General features: G+C 44.8%; 1 protein-coding gene across 1 annotated transcript in view; it reads right to left on the bottom strand.

Annotated features, from left to right (window-relative positions):
- Nucleotides 1–892: 892 nt before the first annotated feature.
- Nucleotides 893–27,563, bottom strand: part of plod2 (procollagen-lysine, 2-oxoglutarate 5-dioxygenase 2) — a 114,767-nt gene continuing 88,096 nt past the window's right edge. Inside the window, exons 9-20 of the mRNA XM_084200180.1 lie at nt 24,856–24,981; nt 24,583–24,704; nt 21,280–21,384; nt 19,239–19,364; nt 16,144–16,285; nt 13,855–13,917; nt 10,272–10,385; nt 9,830–9,895; nt 9,404–9,508; nt 8,218–8,364; nt 4,775–4,900; nt 893–1,180 (exon numbers count right to left, since the gene is read on the bottom strand). Coding sequence (XP_084056306.1) covers nt 1,025–1,180; nt 4,775–4,900; nt 8,218–8,364; nt 9,404–9,508; nt 9,830–9,895; nt 10,272–10,385; nt 13,855–13,917; nt 16,144–16,285; nt 19,239–19,364; nt 21,280–21,384; nt 24,583–24,704; nt 24,856–24,981 — 1,398 coding nt within the window. The 3' untranslated portion in view covers nt 893–1,024. The remainder of the gene's footprint in view (nt 1,181–4,774; nt 4,901–8,217; nt 8,365–9,403; nt 9,509–9,829; nt 9,896–10,271; nt 10,386–13,854; nt 13,918–16,143; nt 16,286–19,238; nt 19,365–21,279; nt 21,385–24,582; nt 24,705–24,855; nt 24,982–27,563) is intronic.

The raw sequence follows: 27,563 nt of genomic DNA, 5'->3' as shown, positions 1-27,563 counted from the left end.
ACTACAAGCTGCTCCTAGCTAGAAGTTCAACATCAAGGATCATTTCTCAAAATAAAATGTGGTTGAAGGAAATGAAAAATCGCTATTCATGTTTTTTTAAACATATTTTATTACATTTGCATCGATTTCACAATAAGTTAAGCTTAACTTAATGAACTGAGGTTCAAAGTTCATTCACAAACAACTTTCAGAGAAAGTAAACATCTCCGAAATGTTTCAGTTCAGAAACGAAATGCCATCAACGGCATATTGTCCTGCGATGTAAAAAAAAAAACATGTCAAGTAAAATATTTTGACAATATCGAACTTAATTCAACCAGAATTCATATTAAATTCCGATGTCATTTATTTTATTATTTGGTGTGCAAGTTACCAAATTTAAAATATATTTCCTTGGGCATGTAGGTCGTATTAACATCAGGTAACAAACTGTTTATAAAAGGTGTAGACAGAACATTGAAAATGGTTTCTAAACTAGACAACTAAATGTGAAACATACAAAACAAGTAATTTAATTAAAACAGCTAAGACGAGCCGGAATGCCCTTTGGCAGAATAATCCTTAACACATATATTTTTCTTAAGATTATGGGTGGGATTGCTGACTAATCAATAGGGATTATTACAGTATGAGTGATTTTGAAGATGAAGAATGAAGGTTCTGGTGAGTTTTACCTAAAATGCTGACTGACGGTGAATAACAGAGATTAAAAGTCATCACGTCCCTTAAGGCACCACACTCTGTTTGACAGAGAGTTTACAATGAAGGGGATCGACTGATTCTGGCACGACATTACCCACAATTCCTTGTGTTCTTTTCAATCATATATATATATATATATATATATATATATATATATATATATATATATATTTACAGTAAATGACATCAGTAAAACATCTAAAGCACAACATATGGCACGTCATCATTACGTCCAAACAAATCAGATCAAATGAACGACAACAAAAACAAACAAAACAAATAAAACCTGATCAAAACCCTATGCTAGTGTAGAGTGTAGAGTTCAAGGGTCGATGAAGGAGACAGCGATGTAGCGTGTTCCGTTGGTGGTGGGCAGGCCTTCATGAAGGTGCGTCAGACGTCCTGGGTGCATGAAGCTCCACCCCTTCCTGGGAGATTCTAGCGAGCAGTTATACCTGTGGAACCGGCAGCCTCCACCCTGGAGAGAGAGAGGGGGGGGGGGGGGTTGATATAGAGAAAGCGAGATAGAGATACAGAGGGAGGAGAGAGAGAGAGAGAGAGAGGAGAGACAGAGAGAGAGAAAGAAGAAGAGAGAGAGAGAGAGACAGAGAGAAAGAAAGAGAGAGAGAGAGAGAGAGGAGAGAGACAGAGAGAGAGAGAGAGAGAGAGAGAGAGAGAGAAAGAAAGAGAGAGAGAGAGAGAGAGAGAGAGACAGAGAGGAGAGAGAGAGAGAGAGAGAGAGACAGAGAGAGAGAAAGAAAGAGAGAGAGAGAGAGCGAGAGAGAGAGAGAGAAAGAAAGAGACAGAGAGAGAGAGAGAGAGAAAGAAAGAGAGAGAGAGAGAGAGAGAGAGACAGAGAGAGAGAGAGAGAGAGAGAGAGAGATGAGAGAGAAGAGAGAGAGACAGAGAGAGAGAGACAGAGAGAGAGAGACAGAGAGAGAGAGAGAGAGAGAGACAGAGAGACAGAGAGAGAGAGAGAGAGAGAGAGAGAGAGAGACAGAGAGAGAGAGAGAGAGAGAGAGAGAGAGACAGAGACAGAGACAGAGACAGAGACAGAGACAGAAAGAGAAAGAGAGAGAGAGAGAGAGAGAGAGAGAGAGGAAGAGAGAGAGAGAGAGAGAGAGAGAGGAGAGAGAGTGGGGGGGGGGGGGGGGGGGGGGGGGGAGCAGTGGGGGGGAAAGTACCCAATTGTCATACTTGAGTAAAAGTAATAGAACTTTCTTCATAGAAAGTTACTCAAGTAAAAGTGAAAGTCACCCAGTAAAAATACTACTTGAGTAAAAGTCTAAAAGTTTTTGGTTTTAAATATACAGTACTTAAGTATCTAAAGTAAATGTAATTGCTAAAATATACTTAAGTATCAAAAGTAAAAAGCATTAATCATTTTAAATTCTTTATATTAAGCAAAGCAGACGGCACCAATTTCTTTTTATTTTTTAAAATTTACAGATAGCCAGGGGCACATTCCAACACTCAGACATAATTTACAAAGTAAGCATTTGTGTTTAGTGAGTCTGCCAGATCAGAGGCAGTAGGGATGACCACATATTCTCTTGATAGGTGAGTGAATTTGACCATTTTCCTGTCCTGCTAAGCATTCAAAATGTAACAAGTACTTTTGGGTGTCAGGGAAATGTATGCAGTAAAAAGTACATTCTTTATTTAGGAATGTAGTGAAGTAAAAGTAAAAGTTGTCAAAAATATAAATAGTAAAGTAAAGTACAGATACCCAAAAAATGACTTAAATAAAAATACATTAAAGTACTACTTTAAGTACTTTATACCACTGGGGAGGGGGGGGGGGGGGGGGGGGGGGGGGCATGATATGTTGATAAATCTGTGTGTTAGTGAGTACTGCTCTACAGTAAGCTACAGTACAGGGGAGATAAGAGGATGGAACTACAGTACACTGTCTTACCTGGAAGTCAGTTTCCTGTGTTGAGATACAGTATAATGTCTTACCTGGAAGTCAGTTCCTGTGTTGAGATACAGTATAATGTCTTACCTGGAAGTCAGTTCCTGTGTTGAGATACAGTATAATGTCTTACCTGGAAGTCAGTTCCTGTGTTTAGATTACAGTATAATGTCTTCCCTGGAAGTCAGTTCCTGTGTTGATATACAGTATAATGTCTTACCTGGAAGTCAGTTCCTGTGTTGATATACAGTATAATGTCTTACCTGGAAGTCAGTTCCTGTGTTGATATACAGTATAATGTCTTACCTGGAAGTCAGTTCCTGTGTTGAGATACAGTATAATGTCTTACCTGGAAGTCAGTTCCTGTGTTGAGATACAGTATAATGTCTTCCCTGGAAGTCAGTTCCTGTGTTGATATACAGTATAATGTCTTACCTGGAAGTCAGTTCCTGTGTTGATATACAGTATAATGTCTTACCTGGAAGTCAGTTCCTGTGTTGATATACAGTATAATGCCTTACCTGGAAGTCAGTTTCCTGTGTTGATATACAGTATAATGTCTTACCTGGAAGTCAGTTCCTGTGTTGAGATACAGTATAATGTCTTACCTGGAAGTCAGTTCCTGTGTTGATATACAGTATAATGTCTTACCTGGAAGTCAGTTCCTGTGTTGATATACAGTATAATGTCTTACCTGGAAGTCAGTTCCTGTGTTGAGATACAGTATAATGTCTTACCTGGAAGTCAGTTCCTGTGTTGAGATACAGTATAATGTCTTACCTGGAAGTCAGTTCCTGTGTTGAGATACAGTATAATGTCTTACCTGGAAGTCAGTTCCTGTGTTGAGATACAGTATAATGTCTTCCCCTGGAAGTCAGTTCCTGTGTTGATATACAGTATAATGTCTTACCTGGAAGTCAGTTCCTGTGTTGATATACAGTATAATGTCTTACCTGGAAGTCAGTTCCTGTGTTGATATACAGTATAATGTCTTACCTGGAAGTCAGTTCCTGTGTTGAGATACAGTATAATGTCTTACCTGGAAGTCAGTTCCTGTGTTGAGATACAGTATAATGTCTTACCTGGAAGTCAGTTCCTGTGTTGAGATACAGTATAATGTCTTACCTGGAAGTCAGTTCCTGTGTTGATATACAGTATAATGTCTTACCTGGAAGTCAGTTCCTGTGTTGATATACAGTATAATGTCTTACCTGGAAGTCAGTTCCTGTGTTGATATACAGTACAATGTCTTACCTGGAAGTCAGTTCCTGTGTTGATATACAGTACAATGTCTTACCTGGAAGTCAGTTCCTGTGTTGATATACAGTACACTGTCTTACCTGGAAGTCAGTTCCTGTGTTGATATACAGTACAATGTCTTACCTGGAAGTCAGTTCCTGTGTTGAGATACAGTATAATGTCTTACCTGGAAGTCAGTTCCTGTGTTGAGATACAGTATAATGTCTTACCTGGAAGTCAGTTCCTGTGTTGAGATACAGTATAATGTCTTACCTGGAAGTCAGTTCCTGTGTTGAGATACAGTATAATGTCTTACCTGGAAGTCAGTTCCTGTGTTGAGATACAGTATAATGTCTTACCTGGAAGTCAGTTCCTGTGTTGAGATACAGTATAATGTCTTACCTGGAAGTCAGTTCCTGTGTTGATATACAGTATAATGTCTTACCTGGAAGTCAGTTCCTGTGCTGAGATACAGTATAATGTCTTACCTGGCAGTCAGTTCCTGTGTTGAGATACAGTATAATGTCTTACCTGGAAGTCAGTTCCTGTGTTGAGATACAGTACAATGTCTTACCTGGAAGTCAGTTCCTGTGTTGAGATACAGTATAATGTCTTACCTGGAAGTCAGTTCCTGTGTTGATATACAGTACAATGTCTTACCTGGAAGTCAGTTCCTGTGTTGAGATACAGTACCATGTCTTACCTGGAAGTCAGTTCCTGTGTTGAGATACAGTATAATGTCTTACCTGGAAGTCAGTTCCTGTGTTGAGATACAGTATAATGTCTTACCTGGAAGTCAGTTCCTGTGTTGAGGTTCAGTATAATGTCTTACCTGGAAGTCAGTTCCTGTGTTGAGATACAGTATAATGTCTTACCTGGAAGTCAGTTCCTGTGTTGAGGTTCAGTATAATGTCTTACCTGGAAGTCAGTTCCTTTGCTGTTGAGAGCAACGTTGATGGTGAATGTGGAGGAGTCATGATGGGGTCTCAGGTAGGCCTGTCTGCCAGGGGTGTACTTCACTACAAAGTTCATCACTGCATAGCCCTGTTGAGAAAAGCTCAAATCACACACTTATACTGAACAAAAACATAAACGTTAACATGCAGAAATTTCAAAGATTTTACTGAGTTGCAGTTCATAATTTAAGGAAATCAGTCAATTTAAATAAATGTATTAGGCCCTAATCTATGGATTTCACATGACTGGGAATACAGAAATGCATTTGTTGGTCACAAAAAAGGTATGTGGTGTGACCACAATTTGCCTCATGCAGCGAGACACATCTCCTTCGCATAGAGTTGATCAGGCTGTTGATTGTGGCCTGTGGAATGTTGTCCCACTCCTCTTCAATGGCTGTGTGAAGTTGATGGATATTGGCGGGAACGAACTGGAACAGGCTGTCGTACACGTCAGTGGGTGACATGTCTGGTCAGTATGCAGGTCATGGAAGAACTGGAACCTTTTCAACTTCCAGGAATTGTGTACAGATCCTTGCTGCATGAGGCCGTGCATTATCATGCTGAAACATGAGGTGATGGAGACGGATTAATGGCACTACAATGGGCCTCAGGATCTCGTCATGGTATCTCTGTGCATTCAAATTGCCACCGATTAAATGAAATTGTGTTCTTCATCCGTAGCTTATGCCTGCCCATACCACAACCCCACCGCCACCATGGGGCACTCTGTTCACAACGTTGACATCAGCAAACCGCTCGCCCACATGACGCCATACACGCTGTCTGCCATCTGCCCGGTACAGTTGAAACAGGGATTCATCCCTTGAAGAGCACATGTGCCAGTGGCCATCGAAGGTGAGCATTTGGGCCACAAGTTGGTTACGACGCCGAATTGCAGTCAGGTCAAGACTCTGGTGAGGACGATGAACATGCAGATGAGCTTACTTGAGACGGTTTCTGACAGTTTGTGCATAAATTATTCGGTTGTGCAAAACCCACAGTTTCATCAGCTGTCTGGGTGACTCGTCTCAGACCATCCCGCAGGTGAAGAAGCCGGATGTGGAGGTCCTGGGCTGGCGTGGTTACACGTGGTCTGCGGTTGTGAGGCTGGTTAGACGTACTGTCAAATTCTCTAAAACAACTTTGGAGGCGGCTTATGGTAGATAAATGAACATAAAATTATCTGGCAACAGTTCTGGTGGACATTCATGCTGTCAGCATGTCAATTACACAAAACTTCAGACATCTGTGTCATTGGTTTGTGTGACAAAACTGCACAAATCGCTATGTCTGGCGCAAACCCAACACCTCTCATCACCCGAGAACACCATCCCCACAGTGAAGCATGGTGGTGGCAGCATCATGCTGTGGGGATGTTTTTCATCGGCAGGGACTGGAAAACTGGTTAGAATTGAAGGAATGATGGATGGCGCTAAAATACAGGGAAATTCTTGAGGGAAACCAGTTTCAGTCTTCCAGAGATTTGAGACTGGGACGGAGGTTCACCTTCCAGCAGGACAATGACCCTAAGCATACTGCTGAAGCAACACTCGAGTGGTTTAAGGGGAAACATTTAAATGTCTTGGAATGGCCTAGTCAAAGCCCAGACCTCAATCCAATTGAGAATCTGTGGTATGACTTAAAGATTGCTGTACACCAGCAGAACCCATCCAACTTGAAGGAGCTGTAGCAGTTTTGCGTTGAAGAATGGGCAGAAATCCCAGTGGCTAGATGTGCCAAGCTTATAGAGACATACCCCAAGAGACTAGCAGCTGTAATTGCTGCAAAAGGTGGCTCTACAAAGTATGCTCAAGTTTTCTGTTTTTTTGTCTTATTTCTTGTTTGTTTCGCCAAAAAATATTTTGCATCTTCAAAGTGGTAGGCACATCAACTATTATATTATGTCACTTATCCCATTACATAATGACAAAGCAAAAACTGGTTTGTAGACATAATTGCAAATTCATTAAATATAAAAACTGAAATAATACATTTGCATAAGTATTCAGACCCTTTACTCAGTACTTTGTTGAAGCACCTTTGGCAGCGTTTACAGCCTCTTGGGTATGACGCTACAAGCTTGGCACACCTGTATTTGGGGAGTTTCTCCCATTCTTCTCTGCAGATCCTCTCAAGTTCTGTCAGGTTGGATGGTGGCGTCGCAGCACAGCTATTTTCAGGTCTCTCCAGAGATGTTAGATCGGGCTCTGGCTGGGCCACTCAAGGACATTCAGAGACTTGTCCCGAAGCCACTCCTGCGTTGTCTTGGCTGTGTGCTTAGGGTCGTTGTCCTGATGGAAGGTGAACCTTTACCCCAGTCTGAGGTCCAGAGCACTCTGGAGCAGGTTTTCATCAAGGATCTCTCTGTACTCTGCTCCGTTCATCTTTCCCTCGATCCTGACTAGTCTCATAGTCCCTGCCACTGAAAAACATCCCCACAGCATGATGCTGCCACCACCATGCTTCACTGTAGGGATGGTATTGGCCAGGTGATGAGCAGTACCTGGTTTCCTCCAGACGTGACACTTGGCATTCAGGCCAAAGAGTTCAATCTTGGTTTCATCAGACCAGATAATCTTGTTTCTCATGGTATGAGAGTCTTTAGGTGCCTTTTGGCAAACTCCAAGCGGGCTGTCATGTGCCTTTTACTGAGGAGTGGCTTCCATCTGGCGACTCTACCATAAAGGCCTTATTGGTGGAGTGCTGCAGAGATGGTTGTCCTTCTGGAAGGTTCTCCCATCTCCACAGAGGAGCTCTGGAGCTCTGTCAGAGTGACCATCGGGTTCTTGGTCACCTCCCTGACCAAGGCCCTTCTCCCCTGATTGCTCAGTTTGGCAGGGCAGCCAGCTCTAGGAAAAGTATTGGTGGTTGCAAACTCCTTCCATTTAACAATGATGGAGGCCACTGTGTTCTTGGGGACCTTCCATGCTGCAGACTTTTTTTGGTACTCTTCCCCAGATCTGTGCCTCGACACAATCGTGTCTCAGAGAAAATTCCTTCGACCTCATTGCTTGGTTTTTGCACTGACATGCACTGTCAACTTTGGGACCTTATATAGACAGGTGTGTGCCTTTCCAAATCATGCCTAATCAATTGAATTTACCACAGGTGGACTCCAATCAAGTTGTAGAAACATCTCAAGGATGATCAATGGAAACAGGATGCACCTGAGCTCAATTTCGAGTCTCATAGCAAAGAGTCTGAATACTTATATAAATAAGGTATTTCTGTTTTTAATTTTTTGCTTCGTTATTATGGGGTATTGTGTGTAGATTGATGATAATTGTTATTTTTTTAATACATTTTCGAATAATGCTGTAACATTACAAAAGGTGGAAAAAGGGAAGGGGTCTGAATACTTTTCGAACGCACTGTAGATAGATAGATAGATTAATTGAATACCTTGGTGTAGTATCCGGAGAAGACTTTGAGAGTGACGGGGGATATGAACTCTCTGATGAAGTGTAGCCACTCCTTATCGTAACCGATCTGCTTCATGTGGATGTCATCAGTCGGCACGGTCTCATAGCCACCGGTGATCCGCTTGTCCTGATAGGAAGAGAGACCAGGAAACAACAACAGAACATTGATAGAACATATTAGCCAAAACCTCCTCCTCCTAGGTGACTGTGTGAGACTGCTGTCTCCATGGTGATGGATGGTTAGGGATGATGAGGGGTGACTGTGTGAGACTGCTGTCTCCATGGTGATGGATGGTTAGGGATGATGAGGGGTGACAGTGTGAGACTGCTGTCTCCATGGTGATGGATGGTTAGGGATGATGAGGGGTGACTGTGTGAGACTGCTGTCTCCATGGTGATGGATGGTTAGGGATGATGAGGGGTGTGTGGGTTTAAACCTTTCTCTTTGAAGATTAATGACCTGGACTTGGCAGAGACCACCCTCTACGGGGTCGGAAACAACCACATCCGGTTATCAGGGGAAATGGAAAGAGAGCCTGTGACATGACTCCTCGCTTTTTGACCTTAACAAGTCGACACTCCATCTTAACTCCTTCTCCACATTTACTGGATTGGTTCAGCAGTGCAGAAGAGAACCTCCCCTGAGAATAATTTTTGTCTCGCCAGGACCAGAAAGCAAAAAACGCCGCTCAGTCGTTTCTTTTACGCTTGCTACGTTAGGTTAGGCAGAGATCAACCTCATGACTCATGACTCATAGGCTAAGAATGCACCAGGGATTTCAGAACCTAGCCACATACTTGTATTATGAACATTAGCTAATATAGCACTACATAAAACCACCCACATGAATTAAAACAGATATCAAAACCCTTTAATTCCAAAAAAAGTGTTTCAAAGTCAGATCTGCCTAGCTCATTAAAACAGTATTAATAACAACGTGGCCAGGATTCAATCCAAGTAGCGCTATAACTCCTTTTAAAGGTAATGGATACAAGCTCTGTGAATGCCAGACGGGGAAATTGCCTTTAAAAAAGACGCATTGTCGGCTGTCCAGTGCTCTGTTCTATAATGCTTCTTGGAATGAATCCCAGCCTTTGTGTAATAACAGCCTGCGTTTATATTAATAACGTAACATGTATGTATGTACTTATGGTTGACCTCTGACCTCGTGATTGCCTCCAGACCAGGACCCGTAGTGTTCCATCTCCTCCACCAGCTCGTCACAGGCCCGCTCCGTGAAGACCGGGAACCAGAACACGTCTGGACACGGCTAGAGGAGACAAACAAGTTTAGAAGGATGAGACATCAGGAGATAAGAGTCACTGGCTATAAGAGACATTTGGAGATAAGACTAACTGCTGAATCACTGAAGGACATGGGACTGATTCACTCTACATTTATCAACTTCAACCATTTCAATGAACTCATGAACTCATGAAGCTGTTGTCTATGCTACTCTATCTACATGGAGAAACATGAAGTATTGTTGAAAGACGATCATGTAAAAGAGGGTTAAGTACTCTTATACTATGTCTGTCCAGGTGCAGACTATATGAACGAGCTCTGTGTAACGTGAAATGTATACACACACCTCTTCTAGGTAGTTCTCTGTGAAGATGCGTGTGTAGTTGGGGTGGATGTATTTCTCCTTCCAGTCCTGGTATACACACACAGAGAGAGAGAGAGAGAGAGAGAGAGAGAGAGAGAGAGAGAGAGAGAGAGAGAGAGAGAGAGAGAGAGAGAGAGAGAGACAGAGAGAGAGAGACAGAGAGAGACAGAGACAGAGAGAGCGAGAGAGACAGAGAGAGACAGAGCGAGAGACAGAGAGAGAGACAGAGAGAGAGACAGAGAGAGAGACAGAGAGAGAGACAGAGAGAGAGACGGAGTTCACTTAAATTTTCAAGCTAATTTTTCAAGCTAATTTTTCAAGCTAATTACTACAAACAATACAGATAAATGGCTATTGTATCTCACGACATCAAAACATATTTAAAAAGAAAACAAAAGTAGGGAGGCAGGTTATAAAGACTTACCACTGGATTTTCAAATATTTGCCACAAATCACTGTTATAATGTGACGTGTTAAAGTTAGCTGTGGATATTAGCCTTCCAAACTCATGACGGTTTGTAACGTACATGAACATCCCCTGTAGCGGACAGAGAAAGTAACATTAGCCTTCTCACAATGCTCAGTCATTAGGTAGAAGTACATTAGTTGTTTACTGCTGTTTTCACAAACTGATTGAGATGTCTCACTAGAACAATCTCTGACATCCTGATGAAGTGTGAGTTTTGGAAAGCAAACAATAAGGTCCACATGTCAATCAATAATACTGGAATATTAATGGAAGGGGAGTGGAGGGGCATCTTAGTGGTATGGGGAGGGAGGGAGGGTGGACAGGGAGGGGGAGGAGGGGACATGGTATGGGGAGGGAGGGGACATGGTATGGGGAGGGAGGGGACATGGTATGGGGAGGGAGGGGACATGGTATGGGGAGGGGGAGGAGGGGACATGGTATGGGGAGGGGGAGGAGGGGACATGGTATGGGGAGGGAGGGGACATGGTATGGGGAGGGAGGGGACATGGTATGGGGAGGGAGGGGACATGGTATGGGGAGGGAGGGAGGGGACATGGTATGGGGAGGGAGGGAGGGGACATGGTATGGGGAGGGAGGGGACATGGTATGGGGAGGGAGGGGACATGGTATGGGGAGGGAGGGGATATGGTATGGGGAGGGAGGGGATATGGTATGGGGAGGGAGGGGATATGGTATGGGGAGGGAGGGGACATGGTATGGGGAGGGAGGGGATATGGTATGGGGAGGGAGGGAGGGGGACATGGTATGGGGAGGGAGGGAGGGGACATGGTATGGGGAGGGAGGGAGGGGACATGGTATGGGGAGGGAGGGGACATGGTATGGGGAGGGAGGGGACATGGTATGGGGAGGGAGGGAGGGGACATGGTATGGGGAGGGAGGGGACATGGTATGGGGAGGGAGGGAGGGGGGATATGGTAGGGGGAGGGAGGGGACATGGTATGGGGAGGGAGGGGGGACATGGTAGGGGGAGGTTAGGGGGGGCGTCTGGCGTTGCATTGTGGGGGGAGGTGGAGGAATGTGGCTGAACTGGACCCACTCTCAGACTTGGCTTTCTGTCTTTTCCCTTGACTGCACAGCTGGGAGGTTTGGGTTGTTTGGGATCTGTTTCTTATCCGAATAATGTCTCCAATTTACAATTTATGATTTTATTGATGTAATTTTAGGAGGGAGTTTGTCCTGATAGTCTGGGTCTGATCAGCTAGCCTAGTGTGAGACGGTCAGAGCATTGGGGATGGGTTTAGGGAGAGAAGCTTCTTACATGTACAGCTCTGAAGAAGCGAGGGGGATAAAGCATCATGAGTGACTACAGCTCCGTGACTACAGCTCCGTGACTACAGCTCCGTGACTACGGCTCCGTGACTACGGCTCCGTGACTACGGCTCCGTGACTACGGCTCCGTGACTACGGCTCCGTGACTACAGCTCCGTGACTACAGCTCCGTGACTACAGCTCCGTGACTACAGCTCCGTGACTACGGCTCCGTGACTATAGCTCTCACGGACTGATACTATTTATACAAAGTATGTGGACACCCCTTCAAATTAGTGGATTCGGCTATTTCAGCCACACCCGTTGCTGACAGGTGTATAAAATCGAGCACACAGCCATGCAATATCCATAGACAAACATTGGCAGTAGAATGGCCTTACTGAAGAGCTCAGTGACTTTCAACGTTGCCACCTTTCCAACAAGTCATTTTGCCAAATTTCTGCCCTGCTCAACTGTAAGTGCTGTTATTATGAAGTGGAAACGTCTAGGAGCAACAACAGCTCAGCCGCGAAATGGAAGGCCACACAGAATGGGACATCCGAGTGCTAAAGCGCATAGCTCGAATAATTTGTCTGTCCTCGGTTGCAACACTCACTACCGAATTCCAAACTGCCTCTGGAAGCAACGTCAGCAGAATAACTGTTCGTCATGAGTTTCATGAAATGGGTATCCATGGCCGAGCAGCCGCACACAAGCTTAAGGTCACCATGCGCAATGACAAGCGTCGGCTGGAGTGGTGTAAAGCTCGCCACCATTGGACTCTGGAGCAGTGGAAACATGTTCTCTGGAGTGATGAATCACGCTTCACCATCTGGCAGTCCGACGGACGAATCTGGGTTTGGCAGATGCCAGGAGAACGCTACCTCCCCGAATGCATAGTGCCAAATGTAAAGTTTGGTGGAGGAGGAATAATGGTCTGGGGGTGTTTTTCATGGTTCGGGCTAGGCCCCTTAGTTCCAGTGAAGGGAAATCTTAATGCTACAGCATACAATGACATTCTAGACAATTCTGTGCTTCCGATTTTGTGGCAACAGTTTGGGGAAGGCCCTTTCCTGTTTCAGCATGACAATGCCCCTGTGCACAAAGTGAGGTCCATACAGAAATGGTTTGTTGAGATCGGTGTGGAAGAACTTGACTGGCCAGCACAAAGCCCTGACCTCAACCCCATCGAACACGAACACCTTTGGGATGAATTGGAACGCCGACTGCGAGCCAGGCCTAATCGCCCAACATCAGTGCCCGACCTCACTAATGCTCTTGTGGCTGAATGGAAGCACGTCCCCGCAGCAATGTTCCAACATCTAGTGGAAAGCCTTCCCAGAAGAGTGGAGGCTGTTATAGCAGCAAAGGGGGGACCAAGTCCATATTAGTGTCCATGATTTTTGAATGAGATGTTCGACAAGCAGGTGTCCACATACTTTTGGTCATGTAGCGTACATCTGATCATTATTCTCCTTGAGGGGTGGGAGGAACTACACTAGATCCTTCTGTCTCTAACCTCGCTCAGTCTCTAACTCATCACAGGCAGAAGGTCAACATCCATTTCCAAAGGGTTAGGCTGTGGAGACAGACAGCTATATCTCTATTGGTTACGAAGAGACAGACAGCTTTATCTCTATTGGTTATGAAGAGACAGACAGCTTTATCTCTATTGGTTACGAAGAGACAGACAGCTATATCTCTATTGGTTACGAAGAGACAGACAGCTTTATCTCTATTGGTTACGAAGAGACAGACAGCTATATCTCTATTGGTTACGAAGAGACAGACAGCTTTATCTCTATTGGTTACGAAGAGACAGACAGCTATATCTCTATTGGTTACGAAGAGACAGACAGCTTTTTCTCTATTGGTTAGGCTGAAGAGACAGACAGCTATATCTCTATTGGTTACGAAGAGACAGACAGCTTTATCTCTTTTGGTTAGGCTGTGATCCTCTAAGAGGCCTCGGCAGACTTCCTGAAAGACATCACTACTCATCTCTAGAGATGATCTGATACTTTATGTTGATATAATCATTCATCAAATAAACAGCTCTGTAAGGGGTGATATTGTAATGCTCTGACGGAAAAACACGTCCATAGGAGTTCAGGTACTGATTCTTCAATTTCGTACCTGGCTCATAACTTTCTGGGGATACCTAATGGTTTCCTACCGCTGTTGGACATAGGCCTACGTTGGTTGGACGTTGTCAACCTGTTGGAAATTGTTATTTATACAAAGTAGAATAATGAAAGCAGTTAAAAACCTTTGGGACTCTGAGCATATGGAATGTTTCCGGGTTGGGGGAGTCTTTTTCTCTGTGATTGGTCTAAAACGAAGGAAAACCACCATGTAAATGTTGTAACGTTACGTTTGACAGAGAGAGAGAGCTAGATTGATAGGCAGGGTAAGATGTAACATATAGGAGGATTAGGGCAGGTTGGGGAGGAGAGGAGATGAGCCTGCTGCATTGCATTGAGGAAGACCGAGATTCCCTCTGAAGCTGATGTTTTGGTAGTTATTATTTTAGGAAGCATTGCATGTTGGGACAGAGGGAAGCGGTGCAGAGATACATACAATCAGAGCAGAGCTCCGTGGCAGTAGGAGTTAGCATGGGGTGACACGTGACCTGATGCCATAAAGCACAGCTGGACAGACTATATAGACCAGACCAAAGTCTACATGGGACAAGGGAGGTAACCAAACACAAAGGTCAGAAGACAGCCAGACATTCCCATTGGTTAGACATGGTCACATGACAGAGGAGAGGAGAGGAGGTGTAGGATGATGGGACACCCGTGGAGCAGAGAGCCCTGAAAGCACCACAGAGGCTGTCGTAAACAGAGGAGATCATGGCTTAAGGAAAGACAGACAGATAGACAGACAGCACATGGAGACAGACAGACAGACAGACAGACAGACAGACAGACAGACAGACAGACAGACAGACAGACAGACAGACAGACAGACAGACAGACAGACAGACAGACAGACAGACAGACAGACAGACAGACAGATAGATAAACAGCACATGGAGACAGACAGGGTACAGGATACCACAGCAAATGGAGACAGATGGAGACTGGGAGACATTACCTTACAGAATACCAGTCTTTGCTCTCTGGAGGCTTTTTTAAGCATTCAGATACATATGCACTGAGTGGACAAAACATTAAGAACACCTGGCCTTTCCATGACATAGTTTTCTCCTGGATTCACCTGGTCAATCTATGATCCCTTATTGATGTCACTTAAATCCACTTCAATCAATTAAGGGGTGGAGACAAGGATGATTAAGCCTTGAGACAATTGAGGCATGGATTGTGTATGTGCCATTCAGAGGGTGAATGGGAAAGTCCAAATATTTAAGTGCCTTTGAACGGGGTATGGTAGTAGGTGCCAGGCTCATCGGTTTGAGTGTGTCAAGAACTGGGACGCTGCTGGGTTTTTCACGCTCAACAGTTTCCCATGTGTATCAAGAATGGTCCACCAACCAAAGGACATCCAGAATGGTCCACCAACCAAAGGACATCCAGAATGGTCCACCAACCAAAGGACATCCAGAATGGTCCACCACCCAAAGGACATCCAGAATGGTCCACCAACCAAAGGACATCCAGTCAACTGGACACAACTGTGGGAAGCATTATAATATAATAATAATAATATGCCATTTAGCAGACGCTTTTATCCAAAGCGACTTACAGTCATGCGTGCATACATTTTTGTGTATGGGTGGTCCCGGGGATCGAACCCACTACCTTGGCATTACAAGCGCCGTGCTCTACCAGCTGAGCTACAGAGGACCACATTGAAGTCAACATGGGCTAGGATCCCTATGGAACGCTTTTGACACCTTGTAGAGTCCATGCCCTGACTAATTGAGGCTGTTCTGAAGGCAAAAAGGGGAGGGGGTGCAACTCAATATTAGGAAAGTGTTCTTAATGTTTTGTATACTCAGTGTAGATACTGTACATACAGCATAAGCTAACCTAACCTAACACAAGCTAACACAAGCTAACATATGCTAAGATAACCTAACACAAGCTAACATATGCTAAGATAACCTAACACAAGCTAACACAAGCTAACATATGCTAAGATAACCTAACACAAGCTAACACAAGCTAACATATGCTAAGATAACCTAACACAAGCTAACACAAGCTAACATATGCTAAGATAACCTAACACAAGCTAACATATGCTAACATATGCTAAGATAACCTAACATAAGCTAACATATGCTAAGATAACCTAACATAAGCTAACACAAGCTAAGATAAACTAACATAAGCTAACATAACCTAACATAAGCTAACATAAGCTAACAGTCTGGGTTGTGTCTATGGACAGTTGACAACACAGAGGAAGAGGCGAAGGCAGTGAGCCATTAAACTGCCTACAAATGTCCTTGCATTCTGTCTTACATAAAACAGATGTCTTATATGCTTCCAATCTAAACAGTGTATTACTGTCATTGCAGTAGCTACTAGATCATTATATTTATTTTTGCTGAGAAATGTAATAACAGGGGTTATCTGAGTGGTCTTACCAGTTCTCTAGCATGTCTACACAGAGCCATGTCAGGATCCAGTTTCTCCAAAACAAAATGTTTCCTCTCCTTCAGCTCGTCTCTCAGGACCGCTCCCTTTATCAGGTAGATATGAGCCATGTAGGGAATGTTCCATACGCCCCTGAGCGAGGAGAGAGAGAGATTCGGTCAAACGGGATACAACTAAGTGTCACGGTCAGCTACCAGATATACTGGGTGTCTTAGTGATGTAAACAAATATTCAAAACGTCCTGCAACTCAGGATCTCGACTGCTGAACATGATTCTTCTTGTGGAGCTGCGCTATATTAAATATGTCATGCACGACCAGGGAATCTGATCCTGGATCTGGTTTGGAAAGACAGGTTTTTTTTTTGCGGGATCCTTGGCAGAGCGTTGGATGCAGAGCGTTGGATGCATAAAAATAAAATAAAATATAAATAAAATAATGCAGGAAACACATGTTATCCATTCCACCTCTATTGTCTGTGGTGGTGATCCAATGAGATCATCACAAATGATCCTCCTGCCGGTTATTTTTACACACAACCATTCACTCACATCAGCCATAAACCCAGGCCCTGCCAGTGGACCACACCAACTAGCCACATTCAAGGTTTAAAGGCTTGTTGTTCTGACAGCAGTGGAGGCTGGTGAAGGGAGGACGGCTCATAATGATGGCTGGAACGGAGCAAACGGAATGACATCAAACGTATAGAAACCATGTGTTTGATACCGTTCCACTCACTCTTCTCCAGCCGTTACCACGAGCCCGTCCTCCCCATTACCACGAGCCCGTCCTCCCCGTTACCACGAGCCCGTCCTCCCCGTTACCACGAGCCCGTCCTCCCCAATTAAGGTGACACCAGCCTCCTGTGCCTGACACTGTGGCTTCCATGAAACCGATCAGTGAGTGAGTAATACTCATAAATGCACAAATAAGCCAAATGCTGAGATATACAGTACCAGTAAAAAGTTTGGAAACACCTATTAATTCCAAGGTTTTTCTTTATTTTTACAATTTTCTACATTGTTGAATAATAGTGAAGACATCAAAACTATGAAATAACACATATGAAATCATGTAGTGACCAAAAAAGTGTTAAACAAATCAAAATACATTTGAGATTTTAGATTATTCAAAGTAGCCACCCTTTGCCTTGATGACAGCTTTGCACACTCTTGGCATTCTCTCAACCAGTTTCATGAGGAATGTTTTTCCAACAGTCTTGAAGGAGTTCCCACATATGCTGAGTACTTGTTGGCTGCTTTTCCTTCACTCTGCGGTCCAACTCATCCCAAACCATCTCAATTGGGTTGAGGTCGGGGGATTGTGGAGGCCAGGTCATCTGATGCAGCACTCCATCACTCTCCTTCTTGGTCAAATAGCCCTTACACAGCCTGGAGGTGTGTTTTGGGTCATTGTCCAGTTGAAAAACAAATGATAGTCCCACTAAGCCCAAACCAGATGGGACGGCGTATCGTTGCAGAATGCTGTGGTAGCCATGCTGGTTAAGAGTGCCTTAAATTCTAAAGAAATCACAGACAGTGTCACCAGCAAAGCACCCCCACACTATCATACCTCCTCCATGCTTCATGGTGGGAACCACACATGCAGAGATCATCCGTTCACCTACTCTGCGTCTCACAAAGACACGGCGGTTGGAACCAAAAACCAAATTCCTGTGGCGGTCCTCATGAGAGCCAGTTTCATCATAGTGCTTGATGGTTTTTGCGACAGCATTGACTGACCTTCATGTCTTAAAATAATGATGGACTGTTGTTTCTCTTTGCTTATTTGAGCTGATCTTGCCATAATATGGACTTGGTCTTTTACCAAATAGGGCTATCTTCTGTATACCACCCTACCTTGTCACAACACAACTGTTTGGCTCAAACGCTCTACTCAGCAAATTGGATGTAGTCTATCACAATGCCATCCGTTTTGTCACCAAAGCCCTGTATACTATCCACCATTGTGACCTGTACGCTCTTGTTGGCTGACCCTCACTACATATTCGTTGCCAAACCCACTGGCTCCAGGTCATCTATAAATCACTTCTAGGCAAATCCCCGCCTTATCTTAGCTCATTGGTCACCATAGCAACACCCACCCGTAGTCTGCGCTCCAGCAGGTATATCTCACTGGTCATCCCCAAAGCCAACACCTCCTTTAGCCGCCATTCCTTCCAGTTCTCTGCTGCCAATGACTGGAACAAATTGCAAAAATCTCTGAAGCTGGAGACTCTTATCTCCCTCACTAACTTTAAGCATCAGCTGTCAGAGCACCTTACCGATCACTGTACCTGTACACAGCCCATCTGTAATTAGCCCACCCAACTACCTCACCCCCATATTGTTATTTATTTTGCTCATTTGCACCCCAGTATCTCTATTCGCACATCATCTTCTGCACATCTATCATTCCAGTGTTAATACTAAATTGTAATTATTTTGCACTATGGCCTATTTATTGCCTTACCTCCATAACTTACTACATTAGCACACACTGTATATAGATTTTCTGTTGTATTTTTGACTTTATGTTTTGTTTACCCCATATGTAACTCTGTGTTGTTGTTTTTATCGCACTGCTTTGCTTTATCTTGGCCAGGTCGCAGTTGTAAATGAGAACTTGTTCTCAACTGGCTTACCTGGTTAAATAAAGGTGAAATAAATAAATAAATAAGAAAACACATTAAGAAGGAAATACATTCCACTAATTAACTTTTAACAAGGCACATCTGTTAATTGAAATGCATTCCAGGTGTCTACCTCATGAAGCTGGTTGAGAGAATGCCAAGAGTGTGCAAAGCTGCCATCAAGGCAAAGGGTGGCTACTTTGAAGAATCTCAAATATAAAACATATATTGATTTGTTTAACACTTTTTGGGTTATCACATGATTCCATATGTGTTATTTCATAGTTGTGATGTCTTCACTATTATTCTACAATGTAGAAAATAGTAAAAATAAAGAAAAACCCTTGAATGAGTAGGTGTGTCCAATCTTTTGACTGATAATGTACATATGACACATACAAAAGGATAGTTTATATGAAGTTCCAACCCCATTGGTTGAGGACAGGAGACTCACACACGCTTGCTCTGCACGATGTCGATGTAGTCTTCAGAACGGGCATAGTATCCGTCCAGACTCAACGCTCCCCAGAAGTTGGACCACAGCTTGCCATGACGAGTGACAAGGGGACCAATTATTTTCCTGCAGAAAAGAGAGTGAAGAAAGAGAGAGAGGAGAAAGAGAGAGAGGAGAAAGAGAGAGGACAGAGAGAGAGAGAGAGAGAGAGAGAGAGAGAGAGAGAGAGAGAGAGAGAGAGAGAGAGAGAGAGAGAGAGAGAGAGAGAGAGAGAGAGAGAGAGAGAGAAATTATATCAAACAGGATAAAACTAAGTATCATTTCCCAGACAGTTAGCCACCAGATATACTGGGTGTCTTAGTGGTGTAACAAACATTCAAACATCCTGCATCTCAGAACTCAACCCCCAAAGTGAACCAGGAGGATTGCTGCCAAGTGGGTAATGCTAGAACAGAATCTCAATGTGTCATATTACAGTAAACCAGACATAATATAATGGTAGCCTATAATATACTGAATTCACACAGGCATTCTGCTGGCCAGCTACTAAACAATGGTAGCAGACACAAAGCCTCCAAGTCTGAGTTTGTGTGTAAATGTGTGTGAGACCGACACACATCCTGCTGTTGGAGACAGACTCACAACCTGCTGTTGGAGACAGACTCACAACCTGCTGTTGGAGACAGACTCACAACCTGCTGTTGGAGACAGACTCACAACCTGGAACTATCGTGATTATTGAGGAAAACAAGTTATGGAGAATACATTACCAGAAATTACAGTGTTCATCTACAATATGGATACAACAATGTTGGTATAATACGAAGTGACGTTTCAAGCTCAGTCCATAGAGCCTCACGGTGTTTCAAGCTCAGTCCATAGAGCCTCACAGTGTTTCCAGCTCAGTCCATAGAGCCTCACGGTGTTTCAAGCTCAGTCCATAGAGCCTCACAGTGTTTCCAGCTCGGTCCATAGAGCCTCACGGTGTTTCAAGCTCAGTCCATAGAGCCTCACAGTGTTTCAAGCTCAGTCCATAGAGCCTCACGGTGTTTCCATGCAGCCTGGCAAAACAGGAAGCCATGCCTGATTATTTTTCAACCAGTCAGCAGGGCCTGGGATTGGCTGTAATGTTGCTGTGGTTTCTTCACTCGAAGAGAGGACTACAAGCCTACCCTACCGCTGGTCACTCCCGCTGGGCTCTACGGGCAAAACAACCACTGTGGAGGAACCTACCTCCGCAGACTGCAGCGGTAATATAACCTTCAGCAGACTGCAGCGGTAATATAACCTTCAGCAGACTGCAGCGGTAATATAACCTTCAGCAGACTGCAGCGGTAATATAACCTTCAGCAGACTGCATGGACCGTACAGCATACCTGTTCTATATTACCCATGGACCGTACAGCATACCTGTTCTATATTACCCATGGAGCGTACAGCATACCTGTTCTATATTACCTATGGAACGTACAGCATACCTGTTCTATATTACCCATGGAACATACAGCATACCTGTTCTATATTACCCATGGACCGTACAGCATACCTGTTCTATATTACCCATGGAACGTACAGCATACCTGTTCTATATTACCCATGGAGCGTACATAAACATTGCAAGTGTGAGATCATTGAGGTTTGTGTCCCTATGACGATCCCTCCGTATAGTAACGGCCACAATACTATATAGACATCATCCCTGTTCAAATGGCCTGAGACAGAAATACAATAACATACCTGTTCAAATGGCCTGAGACAGAAATACAATAACATACCTGTTCAAATGGCCTGAGACAGAAATACAATAACATACCTGTTCAAATGGCCTGAGACAGAAATACAATAACATACCTGTTCAAATGGCCTGAGACAGAAATACAATAACATACCTGTTCAAATGGCCTGAGACAGAAATACAATAACATACCTGTTCAAATGGCCTGAGACAGAAATACAATAACATACCTGTTCAAATGGCCTGAGACAGAAATACAATAACATACCTGTTCAAATGGCCTGAGACAGAAATACAATAACATACCTGTTCTGCTCAATGAGGATCTTCAGGGTCTGTCTGTTGGTGAGCATCACGTCAGCGTCCATACTAAGATAGAAGTCACAGCTCGGGTCCTTACGACACAGCCCCCTGGGTTATCGATATGGAGAAAATAAGTCTAATCAATCATTGTTTAATTATAACTGACAACGTAATGATGGCCTGCTGAGCTACCAAGCACAGACTTTGAAGTCCTAAAGGAGATACATTTAGTCATCACTTATTCCCCAGCTCCCTAGACACAGGCCATGTACAAGAGTAATCAATCAATGATCAATTATAACTGAGTACATAATGATAGGGTGATGAGGTACCAGACATATACTTTGCCAGAAGTCCTACAGTGCTGTGCAAGTCACCAATTATTAGATCATAAAGTAAACACTCCTCCACTCCTCTACTAATTCCCTCGTACAGAGATTCAGTTCTCAATGACCCCGTTGGACGGTGTAATTTAGGTTTATGAACTGTATTCATCTGAAGATTACAGACCAGTGATAACCCTTAGAGAGGATTCTGAATCATGGGGGGCCATCCCGACCTGCCCTGTCCTGTCCTGCCCTGCCCCGTCCTACCCCGTCCTGTCCTGCCCCATCCTGTCTTGTCCTGCCCCGTCCTGCCCTGTCCCGTCCTGTCTTGTCCTGCCCCGCCCTGCCCTGCCCCGGCCTGTCCTGTCCTGACCCATCCTGCCCATCCTGTCTAGTGATCAAAGACACCAGCATGCTCTCTATGTGATAGATCAGTGAGTTCAATGAAAGCCTGGTGCCAGATCTGTTTGTGCTGTCTAACCTGGTGCCAGATCTGTTTGTGCTGTCTAAACTAGCCTGGTGCCAGATATTTGTGCTGTCTAACGTAGCCTGGTGCCAGATCTGTTTGTGCTGTCTAACCTAGCCTGGTGCCAGATCTGTTTGTGCTGTCTAACCTAGCCTGGTGCCAGATCTGTTTGTGCTGTCTAACCTAGCCTGGTGCCAGATCTGTTTGTGCTGTCTAACCTAGCCTGGTGCCAGATCTGTTTGTGCTGTCTAACCTAGCCTGGTGCCAGATCTGTTTGTGCTGTCTAACCTAGCCTGGTGCCAGATCTGTTCATACTCCTATCTTCATTGTCACACAGCTAGACAGCACAAACAGATCTGAGTCATAGAGGATAGGAGGATAGTAGGATAGTGGGATAGGAGGATAGGAAGATAGGAGGATAGGAGGATAGGAGGATAGTGGGATAGGAGGATAGGATGCTAGTGGGATAGGAGGATAGGAGGATAGGATGATAGGAGGATAGGATGATAGGGGTATAGGATGATAGTGGTATAGGGGGATAGGAGGATAGGAGGATAGTTGGATAGGAGGATAGGAGGATAGGAGGATATGATGATAGGAGGATAGTTGGATAGGGGGATAGGAGGATAGTGGGATAGTTGGATAGGAGGATAGGATGATAGGAGGATAGGATTATAGTGGGATAGGGGGATAGTGGGATAGGAGGATAGGGGGATAAGAGGATAGGATGATAGTGGGATAGGAGGATATGAGGATAGTGGGATAGGAGGATAGGGGGATAGTGGGATAGGATGATAGGAGGATAGGGAGATAGTGGGATAGGAGGATAGGATGATAGGAGGATAGGATGATAGTGGGATAGGAGGATAGGAGGATAGGGGGATAGTAGGATAGTAGGATAGGAGGATAGTAAGATAGGAGGATAGGAGGATAGTGGGATAGGAGGATAGGAGGATAGTGGGATAGGAGGATAGGAGGATAGTGGGATAGGAGGATAGTGGGATAGGAGGATAGGAGGATAGCATGATAGGAGGATAGGATGATAGTGGTATAGGAGGATAGGAGGATAGGGGGATAGTGGGATAGGAGGATAGGATGATAGGAGGACAGGATGATAGTGGGATAGGGGATAGTGGGATAGGAGGATAGGATTATAGTGGGGTATGAGGATATGAGGATAGTGGGATAGGAGGATAGGAGGATAGGGGGATAGTGGGATAGGAGGATAGGAGGATAGGAGGATAGGGGGGGTAGTGGGATAGGAGGATAGGAGGATAGGAGGATAGTGGGATAGGAGGATGGGGGATAGGAGGATAGGGGAATAGGAGGATATGATGATAGGAGGATAGGATGATAGTGGGATAGGAGGATAGGAAGATAGGGGGATAGTGGGATAGGAGGATAGGTTGATAGGAAGATAGGAAGATAGGAGGATAGGATGATAGGAGGATCGGATGACAGGAGGATAGGAGGATAGGAGGATAGTGGGATAGGAGGATGGGGGATAGGAGGATAGGGGAATAGGAGGATAGGATGATAGGAGGATAGGATGATAGTGGGATAGGAGGATAGGAGGATAGGGGGATAGTGGGATAGGAGGATAGGAGGATAGGAGGATAGGAAGATAGGAGGATAGGATGATAGTGGGATAGGAGGATAGTATGACAGGAGGATAGGGGGATAGGAGGATAGGGGGATAGGAGGATAGGGGGATAGGAGGATAGGGGGATAGGAGGATAGGGGGATAGGAGGATAGTGGGATAGGAGGATAGTGGGATAGGAGGATAGGGGGATAGGAGGATAGGGGGATAGTGGGATAGTGGGATAGGAGGATAGGAGGATAGTGGGATAGGAGGATAGGAGGATAGGAGGATAGGAGTATAGTGGGATAGGGGGATAGGAGGATAGTGGGATAGGAGGATAGTGGGATAGGAGGATAGGAGGATAGGAGGATAGGGGGATAGGAGGATAGGGTGATAGGAGGATAGGAGGATAGGAGGATAGTGGGATAGGAGGATAGTGGGATAGTGGGATAGGGGGATAGTGGGATAGGAGGATAGGAGGCCTAGTCTTTCTGAGGTGAGGCAAGGCGAGGCGAGAACATTTCAGGTGAGGGGGGATGGTTTCATCCTGTGCTCCTGCTATTGACCCAGGCTTCTTTATGGTGTACACCAGAGTCATGTCTCTTCATGGCTCTGTACAGCATAACCTAGAGAAGACATGTTGAATCACACACTGCGCTCTGCTTTCAGACCAGCTGTAGGTCTGTTTAACATCTGAGACAAATTATGTATTTATTTTCTACCTGGCTTTATCCTCCAATAACATTTTTGACACCACTGCTAAACATTATGACAGAGATTCTTGATTTGCATATTTTCTTGGATGATTAATTAGGGCCAATGCTCTGACTGTTTAGCAAGTCTGAGATGAAGAATGTCTGTGAAATGATATGATGTGGAGATGGGGACACACACAACTTGATAAATCACACAGGTCAAGTAGCGTACGTACATGCCCATATTCCTGGCCTCTCCTTGGCTCAAGTTCTCCTCCGGACCCACAACCTTGAAGCTGTTGAACACATCTTTATTCTCCTCCCAAAACCTCTGGATGTGTCTCTCGTGGTAAACCTCCTGCAGAGAGATAATTATTACTAATATTACATGTATATTATAGAGAGCTGAGAGAGAGAGGGAGAGAGAGAGAAGAGGTCATGGTTGATGAATGGGAGCTGTGTCTTGGACTGAGTCGACCCAGAGCCAAGGTCCAGCTGCAGATACTCACATTGTTATGAACGAAGATGTTAAGTTTATGTTTGGGGTAGTCGAGGGTCACAAGTCTTTGGAAGAATTGGGAGAGGAAAGGAGTGGGCTGTTCGATGAACACTCCAACCATCACAGTGGGATACTCCTGTTGAGACAAGAAATACTGTTATTAAGCAACACTTAACGCCACATTGCAGTAATGGAAATCTGTTCTGGTCACTCTTTATTTGACTAGTCAGGATTTTCTGTAGATACTGTCAACAAATATGTTGATAAGCAACTGCTTGCTAAGGTTAGGGTTAGGTTTAGAATAAGGTTAGGGTAAGGTATGGTTCCCCAACTGGCGGCACGCATACCGAATTTGGCCCGCTGGTGGTTTTATTTGGCCCCACAAGTTTTCTGAGCAAAGAAAATAAAACATATTATATATTTTTTCATTTCATTGTTGCACATAAAAGACTGTAAAAACACCAATAAATAAATAAAGTAATATTAATGTAAGAAATCTGTTCCCATGTATTCCCACGCACGATAGAGAGACTGTTCCCATGTATTCCCACGCACGATAGAGAGACTGTTCCCATGTATTCCCACGCACGATAGAGAGACTGTTCCCATGTATTCCCACGCACGATAGAGAGACTGTTCCCATGTATTCCCACGCACGATAGAGAGACTGTTCCCATGTATTCCCACGCACGATAGAGAGACTGTTCCCATGTATTCCCACGCACGATAGAGAGACTGTTCCCATGTATTCCCACGCACGATAGAGAGACTGTTCCCATGTATTCCCACGCACGATAGAGAGACTGTTCCCATGTATTCCCACGCACGATAGAGAGACTGTTCCCATGTATTCCCACGCACGATAGAGAGACTGTTCCCATGTATTCCCACGCACGATAGAGAGACTGTTCCCATGTATTCCCACGCACGATAGAGAGACTGTTCCCATGTATTCCCACGCACGATAGAGAGACTGTTCCCATGTATTCCCACGCACGATAGAGAGACTGTTCCCATGTATTCCCACGCACGATAGAGAGACTGTTCCCATGTATTCCCACGCACGATAGAGAGACTGTTCCCATGTATTCCCACGCACGATAGAGAGACTGTTCCCATGTATTCCCACGCACGATAGAGAGACTGTTCCCATGTATTCCCACGCACGATAGAGAGACTGTTCCCATGTATTCCCACGCACGATAGAGAGACTGTTCCCATGTATTCCCACGCACGATAGAGAGACTGTTCCCAAGTATTCCCACGCACGATAGAGAGACTGTTCCCATGTATTCCCACGCACGATAGAGAGACTGTTCCCATGTATTCCCACGCACGATAGAGAGACTGTTCCCATGTATTCCCACGCACGATAGAGAGACTGTTCCCATGTATTCCCACGCACGATAGAGAGACTGTTCCCATGTATTCCCACGCACGATAGAGAGACTGTTCCCATGTATTCCCACGCACGATAGAGAGACTGTTCCCATGTATTCCCACGCACGATAGAGAGACTGTTCCCATGTATTCCCACGCACGATAGAGAGACTGTTCCCATGTATTCCCACGCACGATAGAGAGACTGTTCCCATGTATTCCCACGCACGATAGAGAGACTGTTCCCATGTATTCCCACGCACGATAGAGAGACTGTTCCCATGTATTCCCACGCACGATAGAGAGACTGTTCCCATGTATTCCCACGCACGATAGAGAGACTGTTCCCATGTATTCCCACGCACGATAGAGAGACTGTTCCCATGTATTCCCACGCACGATAGAGAGACTGTTCCCATGTATTCCCACGCACGATAGAGAGACTGTTCCCATGTATTCCCACGCACAATAGAGAGACTGTTCCCATGTATTCCCACGCACAATAGAGAGACTGTTCCCATGTATTCCCACGCACGATAGAGAGACTGTTCCCATGTATTCCCACGCACGATAGAGAGACTGTTCCCATGTATTCCCACGCACGATAGAGAGACTGTTCCCATGTATTCCCACGCACGATAGAGAGACTGTTCCCATGTATTCCCACGCACGATAGAGAGACTGTTCCCATGTATTCCCACGCACGATAGAGAGACTGTTCCCATGTATTCCCACGCACGATAGAGAGACTGTTCCCATGTATTCCCACGCACGATAGAGAGACTGTTCCCATGTATTCCCACGCACGATAGAGAGACTGTTCCCATGTATTCCCACGCACGATAGAGAGACTGTTCCATGTATTCCCACGCACGATAGAGAGACTGTTCCCATGTATTCCCACGCACGATAGAGAGACTGTTCCCATGTATTCCCACGCACGATAGAGAGACTGTTCCCATGTATTCCCACGCACGATAGAGAGACTGTTCCCATGTATTCCCACGCACGATAGAGAGACTGTTCCCATGTATTCCCACGCACGATAGAGAGACTGTTCCCATGTATTCCCACGCACGATAGAGAGACTGTTCCCATGTATTCCCACGCACGATAGAGAGACTGTTCCCATGTATTCCCACGCACGATAGAGAGACTGTTCCCATGTATTCCCACGCACGATAGAGAGACTGTTCCCATGTATTCCCACGCACAATAGAGAGACTGTTCCCATGTATTCCCACGCACAATAGAGAGACTGTTCCCATGTATTCCCACGCACGATAGAGAGACTGTTCCCATGTATTCCCACGCACGATAGAGAGACTGTTCCCATGT

Source organism: Coregonus lavaretus (genome assembly GCF_964263955.1).
Source record: "Coregonus lavaretus genome assembly, contig: HAP1_SCAFFOLD_330, whole genome shotgun sequence".
Taxonomy (NCBI): domain Eukaryota; kingdom Metazoa; phylum Chordata; class Actinopteri; order Salmoniformes; family Salmonidae; genus Coregonus; species Coregonus lavaretus.
This window is presented reverse-complemented; position numbering and strand designations above follow the sequence as displayed.